The 15,362-nt window shown below is 37.7% G+C and overlaps 1 protein-coding gene across 1 annotated transcript; it reads right to left on the reverse strand.

Annotated features, from left to right (window-relative positions):
• Window positions 1-1,830: 1,830 nt before the first annotated feature.
• On the reverse strand, window positions 1,831-12,309 carry RNFT1 (ring finger protein, transmembrane 1). The gene is made up of 9 exons (XM_090292685.1): window positions 12,167-12,309; window positions 10,520-10,976; window positions 10,240-10,316; window positions 8,824-8,924; window positions 7,306-7,459; window positions 6,559-6,717; window positions 5,787-5,852; window positions 3,202-3,303; window positions 1,831-2,588 (listed from the first exon to the last, which is right to left on the reverse strand). The coding sequence occupies exons 2-9, from the start codon at window positions 10,920-10,922 to the stop codon at window positions 2,454-2,456; spliced, it is 1,197 nt and encodes a 398-aa protein (XP_090148811.1). The 5' UTR covers window positions 10,923-10,976; window positions 12,167-12,309; the 3' UTR covers window positions 1,831-2,453.
• Window positions 12,310-15,362: the final 3,053 nt, after the last annotated feature.

Below are 15,362 nucleotides of genomic sequence, written 5' to 3' on the forward strand. Positions count from 1 at the left end.
AGGAATAGAAGTAGAGAAATGCTTCCATTTCATCAGTGTCATTGGTGGATGGCATAGCTCTTCTATTATTTTCCCCCTTTTAAATTCACGTGAAATGCTTTCTTGTTTAAAAAAACAGAACAAAAAACCCCACTGTCCACCAGGTACCTCATTGTTAAATTGCATTAAGAAGCAAAGCTATTTATATAGCTATAGGGTGAGTAGGTATTGAACAATAATTGTCGTCGGCAGCCGTCCGTCTCGAGAGACGATGGTGTAGCTTCTTAAGAGTCTATCTGCACCGCCGAGAATGGCTGTGCAGTCCGACTCGGGAGTGACACGGTATCTGTCTCCTCCCGTGTTGAATCGACATCTTGCGATGACGCTGGAGTGTCCTCTCCAGTGAAGCTGAAGCTACAGAGCCTGGGCAGGGTGATATGGAGGGTCTGCTGTTGCCCATGCAGCAGGACCCCCCCCCCCTCTCTTCGCAGCTGAAGGGTCCAAGGGAAAGACGGAGTTACAGCTTGGCTTCAGGTGCGCCGCAGGAGTTGCCGGTGTTGACTACAACGTCAAACCGCCTTAGGGACTCCGGCTCCGGATTTTCTGTCGGGGGTTTACTCCCTTAGCCTTTCCCCTGAAGAGGTATGCTGCAAGGCAGCGGAGGTTTTTTGGAATCAGAGTTTTCCTTCTCTGATGTGCCCTGACTGGAAGATCGAACCAGCGACACTTAGCTTGCAGGCCGACACTCAATCCACTGAGCCAAACCAGCCAGGGTAATTGAACAATAATAGGGTTGAAGTAACCCATGTACTAAGATGCTATTCTTGTGTTTTTGACAAGTCAGCTTGTTTAGCTTCCAAATTCTAATCCCAAATTGCCTTTCTCACCGATCCCTTGCTGTATACCTAAATAACTTAAAAAGGTGATATAAGGCTAAGTAAGCTTGTTTCAGTATTTGCAATGTTCTCAAAGGAGGTAATAGTTAAATATATCATCACTGAATGTATAGAAGTATGTGTACTTACAACCTGGCAATATTTACCTGAGGAAAAACGTTACAGGTTTTCTAAAGTTCCTTTACAAGTTAGGGTAGCCATACAGGCATAAAAAGTGACTTAACCTGTAGCTGGTTGGTCACTGTCCTTACTAATCTGTATGCTGGTTTAGCCTTTGTCTTACCAACACCGCAAATTTGTTTTCTACCTCTGCCTAACTTCTTCCCCCTATCTCTTCCTTGTGTTCAAACTGATAGACGGTAATCGAGAAAAATGGGCAGAGACCTTGTACTCTAAACTTAGATATACCACCACTTCAGACTTCTGTTATAGATATTGGTTCCCCCTTAGAGGTTTCAAGGGGAGAGTGCCTAATTCCTTTTTCCACCACACAAATACTTAAGAGGCAAACAAGCCACACAGTCCAAAGCATTTGGTTGCCTCTGAGTGCAAGCTGTAACCTCCTAAGTAATGGTGATCCAAGCATTAGATTCCAAAACCCTTCTGGAGAACTCTAATTATAGGAGGAATTCTTTTCCAAGATTTGAGTTGGTCATGTCTGATGAACTACTCAAATCGTCATGAAGCCAGCTGTTTGTAATCCATGTGAATTATTTTATTTATTAAAAAAAATCTTATCCTTACTGGAGGACATGCCTGTTGATTTCAGAGAGAGGCAAAGGGAGGGAGAGAGCGTGAGAGAAATCGATGTGAGAGAGAAACATCACATCAATCAGTTGCCTCTCATACATGCCCCAACCAGGCACCAAACCCGCAACCCTGACCAGGAATCAAACCTGCGACCTTTTGGTTTACAGGATGACGCTCCAACCAACTGAGCCGCACAAGCCAGTGCTCCATATGAATTATTTTAATAGTTACTTCAAGATAGTCCATGGCACTATACAAAAAGCAAGATCATGAACTGATGGCAGGATTGTAGGTAAGAGGTCCAAAAACAAATTATATCACTGATTTTCATTGATTGCTAACATACTACAGAGAATAATACAGTATTAAAATATATTACCCTCAGTAAATCTTCACATAGAAAATCTGATTGTTACAGGTAAAATACAGCATTTAGAACTTTCATTTAAAAATACAACTTTTATGAAAATTTTAAGAATTTTTAGAATGGGAATTATAAAAGTCAATCCTAAAGAAAATTCTACTTTCAGATAATGTGTATCTTAAAATACTGAGAAAAATATTCTTTATTTTGAAAACAATGTTAGGAAAGAATACCTGAGTTCCTCTAAGAACTAGTTCTAGTTATCCAATTGCTTTTTTGGTAACATTAACAAGAAAACACAATTCAACACTGCAATCTGCCAAATAATTAGGATAGAATAAATGTTGTATATGCATTAGGTTGAACATTACTTATATATTGTTTAAAACATGGGATTCTTTCAATCCTTTGATAAATTGGACTACCACACTTCAGTGTTTTGTGGCCTTAATAGTTTGCACAACTTAATATATTTGAAGGTGTGATGAAGTGGCTCCATCTTTCCATTTGTGTATGTGATCTGAAATCACAGTTCTGCACAGTGGACATGTCTTCTCTCTGTTAAACCACAGGGTAATGCAGTCTTCACAAAATATATGCTGTAAGGGAATTAAGAACTACGTTTTAAACTTGGTAACATTGTTATTTTAAATTTATCACATTGCTGAAAGCGGTTTTGGAGAGCACTAACCCCTTCATTTTACAAATTAGTAAAAATGACATTCCAGAATAAGGGTCACTAGTATTCTTTTGACTATACTATCCATTTAATCACTTTTAATCAAATACAAGCCACCCCTAGGTGATAACTTTAAGATCAAGTATAATGACTTAATGGCTTAATAAAGTCTCGGGGTAGTTGCCATAAAGTATAGGAAAGGGCCTTATATAATCCAATAACACATGCTGGTATTCTAAAAGACTAGTGTCCAGTTATTAAAAATGGCATGTTTTTAAATCACATTGTTAATCTGCCATTTGAATTACTTTTTCCCTTCATATACTGCTTTGCATAAAAATCATTAGAACATAAGGGACTAGATTTAGTGAATGTACCAAACCCCTAACCACAAATAAGAAGTAACTAGTGTGTGCCCCAAATAGTACTTTCTGCTAAACGCTGTAATTTTTCCCCCCTTATAACCAACATAAATGTGATTTTTACAAGTCACAGAGAAGTGTTGTATTTAGATTGCTTAAAAATATAATTACCTGACAGATGAGAAGAATTGGCTTTTGAAATTCAGCTTGACATATTGAACAAATATCATCCACATCTGAACACTGTCTCTTGCTGGCAGCTACTCCATAACTCTATGAAGACAGAAGTTCTCTGTTCATCTACAGATTTCTTTCCTGTTCTTCCAATATGTAAGTGATGCTGTGTTTCTCAAATCTACTTGGAACTAGGCACTTGAAAATTCTCCCGAAGGGTACAAACATTTTCAAAGCTGAACTATATATGCAGAACCACGTCTTGATGGATTGCATTAAGGTAAGCTTTAAATACATAATAGGATCTTGAAATGTTTTTAGATTCACTGGATTCCTGAATAATGACAGGGCTTCAGATTCAACATGGATTCAACTGGCTTAAGAGACAAAGCAATCTGAAATATATCTAAGTATTATAAAATCTACATTAATGTATTTAGGTGACCCCGTATTGCCAAATCAAGCCCACTTATTTATGGCAGTGCTTCAAGAAAAGTCAATCCAGAGCTTGGCTGACAGAATGTAACTCATGTGGAGAGACTGCTTTAAAAACAGATTTCAAGCTCTAGCCAGGTGGCTCAGTTGGTTGGAGTATTGTCCCAATACGCCAAGGTTGCAAGTTCGATCCCCAATCAGAGCACATACAAGAAACAACCAATTAATGGATACATGAATAAGTAGAACAAGTCGATGTTTCTCCCTTCCTTGCTCTAAAATCAGTGAATAAAAAAATTTTTTTTTTTAAATCTGTGCTCCTTACTGGAGATAGATTCAATAGGTCCAGACATAAGGGGATGTGGCAATAGGAATCTGTAATTTTTGTAAGCTCTCCAGGGGAGTTCAATGTGAAGAAGGTTTGGGGATGACTAAACAGTATCCTGCTATTAAATCTAAAAATAACTTTAGTTATTCTTAACACAAGAACATTTAGTACTAGAAAAGAATTATGAAATTGTGTTAAAAAACTGTAATTGCAAAATGTAATCTGGGTAGAGTTACACTGTCAAAATCAACTGGCTGAACAATAATGCAATTCTTTGAATTTCCTTTTCTTCTAAGGTCCTAAAAATTTTTTCTGATCTTTTTAAGATCTTAATAACTTCCTGAGCAAATTCAGTAGAGCTTAGTTATTAACTAGATGTGATAAAATATTACAAATGAGGTCAGTTTTTTTGTAGAAATGATGGGGAAAAGGCGGCTAAAGGGAAGTAAGAACACCCTGTTCGTCAGTCATGGTACTGAGAGCAAAGTATGACTTGACTCAGTAATCTGAAGCTATGATCTAAACTTCTTGTACTAAATATCAAGGGTTAACAAAATCAAACTAAGACAATGGATAAAATATTAAAAATTAAGATTTTTTTCAGATTACTGATTTCCCTTCAGTGTCATTTAGCAGAGTACACTACAGATACTTAGGCTGACAAGCTTTTAAATTAGCACTTTGGCATTTCTCAGACTCCTTTCTTGATGGTGACTGCCATTTCCCTGGCAAAGTTAAGGAACATAATATATACACATCCATGTGTATATATGTTCCTAAGAGACAGGAGTAAATCAAAGAGAGTTGATGACTGTGATATTATCTCTATGCTTCACAGAGAGAGAGTATCAAACTATTTTAACACAAGCCTTAGTAGACTGATTAGGGTAAAATGGTTGATACATAATGAATTGAATAAAGTTGACCAAAGCAGAACTCTTAATTATATTGTATCTTGTCAAAAGAATGAAGTCTGAATAGTATGCAGCAAAACTTATTATTACATGACTTTATGTTAGGGACAGGGTACCTTGAGCAGTTAGTGTAGTCCACTTTGGAGATACAATTCTCTTTTTTGTTTTTTCAACACACATTTTTGTGTTGGCATTCTTTTAGTCAGATCCCCTGAGTCCTGACCAAGTAATTGTTTAAATACCTAATGCGCTGCAAAGTGAAGGATCAAACTCTGAAATCTGGTGACCACAAAGGCTACTAAATAGCAAATGAACCTATGACATTGTTTTGTGTGCAATCTGTAACATCAGTAGAATCACATAATAATCAAGTTTATAATTGACACAGGAGTCTCAAATTTATTGTAAAACTCCATGCTGTGAACTTATTTGTGCATACAGAGTTGAGGACTGGTGGAGAAGGTTTTCCAGTAAGAACATTGCAAAGGACGTGATTTTGGGTAATGAGCTTTTCTCATACACACAATGAATTACAGTGGAAATGCTTTCATAGAAGCAAAATAAGGGGTCAGTGGAAACACACCAAGCCACCACTTGTAGATTTAAAAAGAAAGGAACAAATGTTCATGACAAGATATGTAAGGGAATGTTTATAAGCCCTTAAGAATGTCAAGAAGCACATTCAAATACATAAGCATTATATCAACTATCAGGCTTATCAAGTTAATGTACAATTCAAGAAACTGATCATAGATACTATTAAATCATTCTCATAGCCCTAAGTGCCAAAGAACAAGAAAATTTTAAAAAACATAAGAAATCCATATTTGTAAAACTGATGAATTAAAAATTATAGTGAAGAAAAGTTCAAAGTGTTTTTTCTTAAATAATTAAAACGTACTTACTGGTCGTGTAAAAAATATTCGCAAAACCCGTCTGAAACTTCTTAGATGTCCAAAAAAGTCCAAAAGCTGAAAGAGGAAATTTAAAATAAGAGATTATTCATTAATTCAAAAAGCCCTATTTGCTAAACCCAGAGATTAAAGCTAAGGTGCCATAATATCAAATACTGATAGTAATTTAATGTTCATCACATATCACAACTAATCATTTCAATCTAAGTATATTTGAAGTCCAATTAAGGAATATTTTACTCAATTTGTGTATTTCAGCCAAGTCACCCCTCCCCCCCCAAAAAAGTACATTTGAGTACCTATAGGTATTATTTGGTCAAGACAAATATAAAGTAAACTATGTCAAAGACAAGGCAATTTTACCTGATTTATGTGTTTTTAACATTTAGATTTTATAGTTTCATAAAGTGATTAAACTGAAGGGAGAAGGCATAGAAGAAACTAGATACTCCACTAGTTTCAGAATTATGCATATGTCAGATGGTACTGTTAGAGATGGGTATTTCTATTCTACTCCCCCTTCCCCACAGCATAGCTGTCTGTGCTACGTGGAAGTCCACTGCCCCAATAAAATCCAAGAACCACTGGGTTAAGATAAAGATTATTTTCATTTCTCCATCTCTAACTAGATATAGGACCTGTTATATCAAATTAGTGATATGAAGATAAAATAAACTGTAAAACAGTTAAAGAAGCAATAGTATATAAAATCTGTAATCATTATATGAATTATACAGTGACAAGATTCAATAACATTACCTACTTTTAGTATGAGGTAGAGTAAAGCCAGCAATATCCCAAGACTCCTTCTAGTTATATTACCAAACTCCCCATAGCTTATAAGGTAACGAAACCAAACCGGTATGGGAACAAAAGTTCGGTAATACTGACATAGTTCTTCTAAAAGCATATACCAGTAACCCTAAAAAGGATGGGAAAAGAACAAATATAGTTACCCATGCTACTTATATACATTACACAAATACTTTATATTGGACTGAGAACATCATGAGTATATGAAACAATCACACAAATAACTAAATTTTCATAATGATAATGGTTATGACATTGACTGTCTCAACCTGGTTCTCACATATAGTCACTGAGTGGTTTGTTTTCAAAGAATTTCAAAAAATTGACATAGTGAAAATGTTTTATGTATATTACAAGTGAAATTTATGTGTGTTTTTGCTGATAACAAAATTTTTAAAGTTTTTATCGAATATGGGAAAAATATTGAATTAACAGCATACAGTCGGTTAATCAAATGATAATGCCCTAGAGGAGAACAATAGTACAAATCTAAATAATATTTTCTGTATATGATGTGGAAACTTTTTTTTAGGTGATTCTGAACCAAATATAATTCTGATGTTTTAAATAGATTAATATTTTGGTTCAAGTCTTTGAACAAATGGTTGCTCATCTGAGATAATAAAATTAGGTTGAGTTAAATAGCATTAATGCGGTTTGCTAATATCATACCAACAAAACATGTTAAGTTTCTTACCTTAGATTTGAAAGGTGTGATGAAAGAAGGCACCAATAAAATAAGGCATTTTAAGCCCATGCAGAGGAATTTCAGAATGAAGTCTGTAATTCCAACAATCCAAAGTACTTCCCAGAAGCTCGAATGGTCCAAAGTGGGGTTTAAAAAAATTAAGCTGCCAGAAGAAAAACATCAAAATTTAACTGAGCAACATACAAAGGTACTCACGGGTTTTTAATTTGCTGCTGAATATTTTACTTTGATGTGTAAAAAAATATGAATTTGGCAAGTGTTAAGAGTTCACATAAACAGAAGATCATTTTGCTTAAAGAGATTTTTTTAAATGTTTGAATTTCAAATCTTTCCTCCAAAATACAAAGAACAGTTTTCCTAACTTGTTATGGTTGATACCTTTCTAGCCTGTAATCTAAAAAAAAATTCACTAATATTAGATATCTGCCATTCTCTCAACTGACTCCAAGCAGGAGTTAATTCTCTTTCCACTGAATTGCTTTTGTCAAGATCACCAACTCCCTCCATCTCGCTAAATTCAAAGGTCATGTCTCTTTTTCCATTTCCTTCCCTGAATTATTTTCTTCCTAGGCTTCTAACGCTACACTTCCTTACCTGTTCTCCTTTGTGACTGATGATAGTTCCTTCTTAGTTTTTTTTGTTGCACAAGTGTGCATGTCCAGTCTTGGTTAGTCTTGGTTTTTAAAATATCAGTTATATGTTGATAACACCAAAATGTGTAGTCCTAACGTCTACTCTGAGCGCATTACATACATATATCTATAATCTCTTAAAAGTTCTACATGGCCTCTCAAATTTAATATGGTCAAAACAAAATTAGGATTTTCCCCTCAAAACCAGCTACTTTCCTGGTCTTTCCGAGCCTCGTAAGTGGTACCGCCATCCGGCCAGTTGCTTAGACTGAAGTCCCAGGTGTCATCTTTGACTTTTCCCCTCTATCTACCCACGCAATCCAATCTGAGTGATACTGGCTTCACCTACAAACTATATCCAAGACTGTCCATATCTCTCCAAGTCTACTGAAAACCGAGACTTCTAATTATCTGATTAAAGCTAAAAATTCAGACCACCTCCATCTAACATGAAAACTTAACAAATACTGTCCTTTAGCTAGTCATCTCCTTCTACAAAGATCAAGTGTTCTCATTTCGCAATGTATACATATATAAAAACATTATATTGTACAACTTATAGATATTTTTGTTAAGAATAAAAATAAAAAACAAAAAACCCCACCACCAATATTAAGTAAATGGTACATAATAAGTATTGATTATATAAATAAAAAATTAAAGTATCAAAAATGAAATACTTCTTGAGCGCCTGCCAGGAGCCAAGGCACTGGGTATACATATCTGAGTAAGTCACTTAGAGCTTTCAGTCTTGGCAGGACACAGGTAAAAACTGAACTCTAACAATAAGTATGTGCAAGTAAAATGTATGCAAAGTCCTAAGGAATATATTATTACATAAAAAATGTGATTGTGTACTTGGACCTCTAATTACCTGTGATAGAGTGACTGAGAACGAAAGGTGTAATACAAAAGAACAGAAGATCCTCCTAAGAGTACCAGTAACCAAGCACACTGAATCTTTGAGCACCTTTCCTGAAAAATAAATAAGTTAAGAATTTGTTACTTTGGATTATGCCAGAATTTTAAATAATCATTAAATTATTTTTACTTTAATGACTAATGTATTAACTTAAAATGTTTTACTAGATTAATTACACTTATTAAAAATATAGAATATGTTAAACTGTGTATCATCACACTTTTATATATCTTCAGTGAACAAAACAGAACTCACATTTAAACACGTTTTTAAAATGCAAGTTTCTTTATTCTATAAAAACATTACCTGTATTTCAAAGAAGCCAATCTTCTATAAGCTGACATAAAGGACCCACCCAAATGCAAACTTGACCTCTGCAGCTCCCTATTTTTGCCTCCTTGACAAAATGTTTAAAAATGCATTTAAGTTATAAGGATTTATAACTTTTAGATCCCCAGACATTCAAGAAGAATACAGTAATCTATTTTTTAAAATTAAGCTTTAAAAAATTTAAAAAGATTTTATTTACTTTTAGAGAGAGGGGTAGGGAAGCAGAGAAACATCGATATATGAGAGATACATTGATCAGTTGCCTCTCACACGCCCCCAACTGTGGGCCTGGCCCACAACCCAGGTGTGTGCCATGACTGGGAATCAACAGGTGACCTTTCAGTCCACAGGCCTGCAATCAACCCACTGAGCCACACCAGCCAGGCCTAAAATTAAGTTTTAATTACTAATTTAATTAAAAGTTTACTAGTTTTAAACCCTGAATTATATTTTTATGGTTTGACAGGTTCTAACTACAGATTTCCAGGTCAAAATGCATGATCCTTTACATAGATCCTGCCCTTTAAAGTTGCTTGAAGGTGAAATTTTATCAACTAATTCTAGTTTTCCAGGTAATTTATATGAATATCACTTTTATAATTTATGTTAGGGAAAAACTTCTTGTGTTTAATTTTCTTTAAGAGAGATGTAAATAGTTCAACACCCAATTACTCAATGTACGTTTTGTTTAAATCTGACAGTGCAATAGCTAAATTTTTAAATGATTATTTGACCTAAATGTGGTTAAACTACCTCATAAAATATGAATGCACTTGGCAAATCAGATCAAATAGTGCATTCTAAACTTTTTAATCCTTCTGTCCAGTTTTTCTCTATCAGGAACTCACAAACACTTTAAGGTGAAACAATTCAGGTCATTTATGCCATGTTATTTAGATAACAAAACTTAATATATTATAGATGTTACAATCAATATATCTATTTAAATTTGTCAAATTATTTTAATTCCTCTCTCAAAAATGAGTATATAACCTATAGAGGGAAACAGTAATGTTTTTAGTTGTCTGTTATACTTACTCTTAGAAAAACCTGATTCACAATGCTTTTGTTTGCATACATAAAAGTTGTAAGCAGTCCAATTCCAAGAGAAATTCCTGTTAGATAGTAAGTTCCAGTTAATTGCAAGAAAAAAAATATCAATGAGCCAACACAATGACATGAATTTAAAGGAAACATTCACAATTTTAAAAGCTAGCAGAAAATAACTAAAATACATAGGTTAAAGTAGATTACCAATAAAGAAGTAAAATTTACTGAATTTATCAATGAAACAATTCACTACTTTATTATACCCTACCTGTTATATGCTGCATAACAAGTTTGACACCCAGAATCAGAATATATGGAAGACTTTTTTGCAGCCACTTGAAGAGATGTTGGAATTCTGAGAAAGAGTTACTACCATGATCTCCAGACTCCATGGAAGTATCATCAGGCTGCCTTGCTTCATTATGGGAGTGATTCCGTAAGCGACTATGGACACATCCATGAGTACAGCTCTGGACACCTGACCTTACATTTCTGGAGCTTGGATTTTCAGCACATTCTTTAGGCATGGAGTTTATTTGGATGTGCACATCTCCAGAATGAAGACAAGAACCTTCTCCTGTCAATCTTGTGTGGACACATTGGGAGGCTGAGGCATCCTCACTGCCTGCAGCTTCTGGAGGACTGTGCAATTGGCTACAGTTGGCTTGCATGACCCTTGAATACTTTTTTGTGATCCCGCTTTCTTTGCTTCAGGTCTCTGTCTTCTAAAAATCAAAAAGAGCAGAAAGTATTCTAAGTGAACAGTTCACTAAAGGAGAGGCTGATAATCACAGCATATGAGTTATTTTCGGGTTATCCATCACTTATTAGACTCCCCCTTTAACGCCAAGACTCTGCTACCCTACATAAACTATCTTTTAGGGAACATCTGCTACAAAAGAAGTTGAGCTTCTGATGCCTCCAGTTCTCTAATGAGAAGGGATCAGCAAAACAGAGTATGGGTGCCCAGTAGGTGTGAATAATGTGAGCCATAGTACTCCTTCATATTTTAATGCTTCAGCACATTTACTCTGCCCACCAGGAGCAGTTTCATCTCCAATGTACATACATTTCATAAGAATCATATTTTGTTAATACTTGGAAAGGCTAAGAAGAAAAAAAGAATGTCTTAATTCCTTCCTAAGTATCATCGTGGAGAACTAATAAAAAATTCACTTAGGTGACCTACACATTTGTTTTATGCTGAAACAGTTTTCCCAAAGCTAATAAAAAGGTTTCCAGTAAATACCAAGACTATTACCCCTCCCACCCCAAATACTACCCAAATACCTTTAAGTTAGGGAGACGTGGGGAGTCACCATGTAATTGCTAGGTAACTCTAGTCTGAATAAGAATAGTGACACTGCGCATTAAAAATGCCGTCATCGGTGTGCATGTGTGTGTGTGTTGGGGGGGGGGGCTGTCACGAAAGAGGACGCTGGCAGGAAAGGATCCCTAAACGACCAGTGGGACAGCCTTCGAGGATGCTAGCCTGGCTTTTCTGTAGGAAGAAACTACGGTTAACGGCAGGTCATTCTATTTCATTCCAAGGTTTGAGGTTTTCTGGGTTTTTTTTTTTTTTTTCAATTACTGTATGGAGGTTTGGCTTTTAGTTCCTTTAACGAAAAGCTTTCGGCGATGTTCCGATGTTACGGGTGCTATTTACTTCCTCAAACCTCTGAAGACTGAAGTTGGACGCGACAGTTTGAGTCTTTTTCCATGTATAAAAACAAGAGAACCCTCCCAGTTTCCAACATGCAAGAGCAAGAAAGGGGAGAAAAAAGTTAGAAAAGTAAACGCAAACAACTCTTCCGGAATCCCCAGAATCATCCGCCCACGTTCGAGTTCCGTGTGTCTCAGTTATTCTCCCAGAGCCCATTCGCCGCGGCCTCCGCCCGCTTCCCCCAGGCCTGACCTCTCATGACGATGAGCGGACAGAGGCGCTGGTCGCCACTGCAGAACACGCAGGAGATGCGGCCTCACGGGCCTCAGTCAGGGCCATCACTGTCAACCCCGCCGCCGGTTACTCCAATCAGCTCGGCGGCCACGGCGGCAGCGGTGGCGCGCGCGCGCTCCCCCGACGTCCTCACGCGCGCGTGCCCGCCCCCAAGGGACGCACCGAGGGACGCCCGGTGACCAGGTTGTCCTGCGAGCGCACCGCGAAGTGGCTCAGGGTGTTGATGAGGACAGGGTGGGCTGCGCCTGAAAAGACCCTTCCCCCAGGCATCTGTATTAAACAAAACTACCGACTCGTCTGTGCATATATATGGGTGATCCGCCATACGACTTCTGGACGTCTTAAAGTTAAAAATGTTTTGGCTTTAAGAGCCTGCCCTCGGAGGAGGGACCTGAAGTCGGGTCCTGTCCTTGTCCCGCCTCCGGCTCAACCCCCAGGGTCCCAGGCACCTCCCCTCTGGAGGCTGCCCGTCACACCGACCCCTCTTAAAGCTCGCCTTCGCCTCCGGGCCCGGACTTGGAGGAGCCACGTTGGCGAGGGTTGTGTGCGTTTCCGGGCGGGGCGAGAGCGTTAGGGTTTCCCCGTTCGGGTTTCCTGAGCCTGACACCTGACCTAGTTGTGGCTGGCGGTGGCGAAGGCTGAACTGAACTGTGTTTTCCTTACAATCCCGAAGTTGCGCTGTGTGAACTCCGCCTTGCCAAAAGCTGGAGGGAACAGAAGCAAAGAGAAATGGGGGAGAGCAGGGGTGGGGGTGGACGTTGAAGTGAGATTTTAAAAACCTTGTGCGGGGTATAGGGAACTCTGTACGGTCATAAATCTGTTCTAAAACAAAAAGTTTATTAAGAAAAAGCTTAAGCAAAAGAAACAAACCAAAAAACTTACGCTTCTTGTTCCCTGGCCAGACTGTATTTTAAATGATAATAACTGTATTTTATGAATCTGTTCCACCCTCCACAATCATCAATAGCCTTTCCATTCTGAACTGCGATCTTAATCCCTTTAATTTATAGACATTCGTGTCAAGTAAATAACTTTCGATAGTCTTCCCACGGTTCTTTAAATATTCTGTTTCACGTGGGCTGAGTTAACTTGGACAAGAGGTTCAGTCTTTCCTCACTAGAGAGGATGGATTTGCAGACAAATACACACTTTATGAGTTGAATATCTAGTGGAAGGTATGAAACTTGGTATTTTTATTGGTCACTAGCCTATTTAAACCCGGTCACAACAATTTTGCCCAAGTTAGATTGCTGGTGTGTGATATTTGAGGTGCCTGAACCATGACATAGTTTACATTTTATTTTTTATGTCAGTAAAACTGAATCCACTGTTTAACCTCAATTAGCCACTTTGAGACTATACTTAAATCAGATTAGTTCAGTTACCAAATCATTTTCCTTGGTTAGAAAAGTGCATTTCCCCTCTGATTCGGTATTAGATCTGCTTCTCACTATGGATTAAGATATTGGCTTTTTTGTTTGTTTTTTTGTTATTTTGCTCATTTTGTATTCATAAGTCTCCATGAACGTAACTCTTGGCTAATGTTTGTTTTCCCAACAAATTAGATTCCTGGGTCAGTAAGGCAGCCTTGGTCCTTTTGGGCTTCAATATTATAGACTGGGTAGCTTATAAAGAACAAATTTATTTCTCATAGTTTGGGAGCCTGGGAAGTCCAAGATCAGGGTGCCAGCAGATTTGGTGTTTGGTGAGTACCTGCTTCCTGGTTCGTAGACAAATGTGGTCTTCTTGCTCTGTCCTCACATGGTGGAAGGGTGGAGGGAGCTCTTTGTAATGTTTTTATAAAGACAATAATCTCATTCATGGAAACTCAGCCCTCATGACCTAATCACCTATCCCCACTTCCTAATACCATCACATTATGGGTTAGGATTTCAACATATGGATTTTGTGGGGGACACAAACATTTGGTCTATAGCACAGGCTGAGGGCCAAGCTTCTTTTTCAAGGAGACTTATTTGTATATAGTCTACCCTGTCAACTACAACATGGATATTTTTCTTTTAAACTTTAAAATGTGTGAGAATTTAGAAAGCAGAAAAAAAGACTCAATCTCACATAATCCAGCTATAGCCATAACTGGGCATCAGTATATTTTAGTACATTAATAATTTTAGTGTATTTGGTACATTTGTAAATTTAGTACATTTATACATCTTAATATAATGTTTAAATTCTCATTTTAACATATTCATAACAAATTGAATGTATATTAGTGTATATTGAAAATTCATAAGTACACTTGGAACTGCATTCCATTCAAATGACTTGACTGAAAGTAACATTTGAAGAAGTAAAAAGTACTAAGTTGATGAAAAGTTTAACAGTGACAGGTTTATCTGATAAGTTTTCCTTTTACTGGCATTTAAAAGGTTAGAAATTGGTATTTTAATTAATTAATTTAAAAAAGTATTTACTGGACTTCTGGATGAGATTAAGGTGTAGGTAAATATGCTTTGCCTCCCTCCGCAACCCTAAGAAGGAACACAACTACCTCAAAACTAAAAACAACCAGAACTACCAGAAAATCGAACTGCATGGAAGTCCAACAAACAAAGATATAAAGAAGTAATACTCATCCAAACAGGTAAGAGAGGTGGAGCCGGGGCAGAGAGGACGCAGGGTGGTGGCGGTGGTGGCAGCGGCAGCAAGGCAGTGGCTGTGGCCAGTCAGCGGAAAGCACAGCCATGCATTATAAAAGTCAGGAGGGACACCTGGGGAACGATCCCAGCCCCAGACCAGACTGCAGAGCTCACGATTTCAGTGCCAGGGAAAATAAAGCCTCATTGCTTCTGACTGTGAAAACTATTGGGGGTTAAGGCAGTGAAAGAAACTGCTGGTCTCTCAGCAGAGTCCCTGTGTTTAGAGGGCCCCCTCAGTCCTAGAAGATACAGAGACCCACCCATTCTGGGAACCACAACCAGGGCTACAGCTAGAGGGGTGCCAGTCCCATACAGGAAGCAACAGAAGTGCCTGGAAAAGGGGCAAGTGCTGAACAAGTGGCATTGTTCCCTCTCAGACACCCTTCACCACATACAGCATTACAACGTGGTGAAACAGGTTACCCCGCACTGATGAATACCTAAGGCTCTGCCCCTTACAACATAACAGGTGTGACAGCTCTGCCTAAGACACA

This window comes from Furipterus horrens, unplaced genomic scaffold (genome assembly GCF_987537825.1).
Source record: "Furipterus horrens unplaced genomic scaffold, mFurHor1.1.pri manual_scaffold_11, whole genome shotgun sequence".
Lineage (NCBI taxonomy): Eukaryota > Metazoa > Chordata > Mammalia > Chiroptera > Furipteridae > Furipterus > Furipterus horrens.

Bases quoted from the DNA above. Each gene is read 5' to 3' on its own strand.
- RNFT1 (XM_090292685.1), bottom strand. From the start codon at position 10,922: ATGCAAGCCAACTGTAGCCAATTGCACAGTCCTCCAGAAGCTGCAGGC. The intron at 8,925-10,239 runs GTAAGTATAACA...TTTATTTTTCAG, and splicing joins TGAATCAGGTTTTTCTAAGA to GAAAGGTGCTCAAAGATTCA. The intron at 2,589-3,201 runs GTAATTATATTT...ATTCCCTTACAG, and splicing joins CAATTCTTCTCATCTGTCAG to CATATATTTTGTGAAGACTG.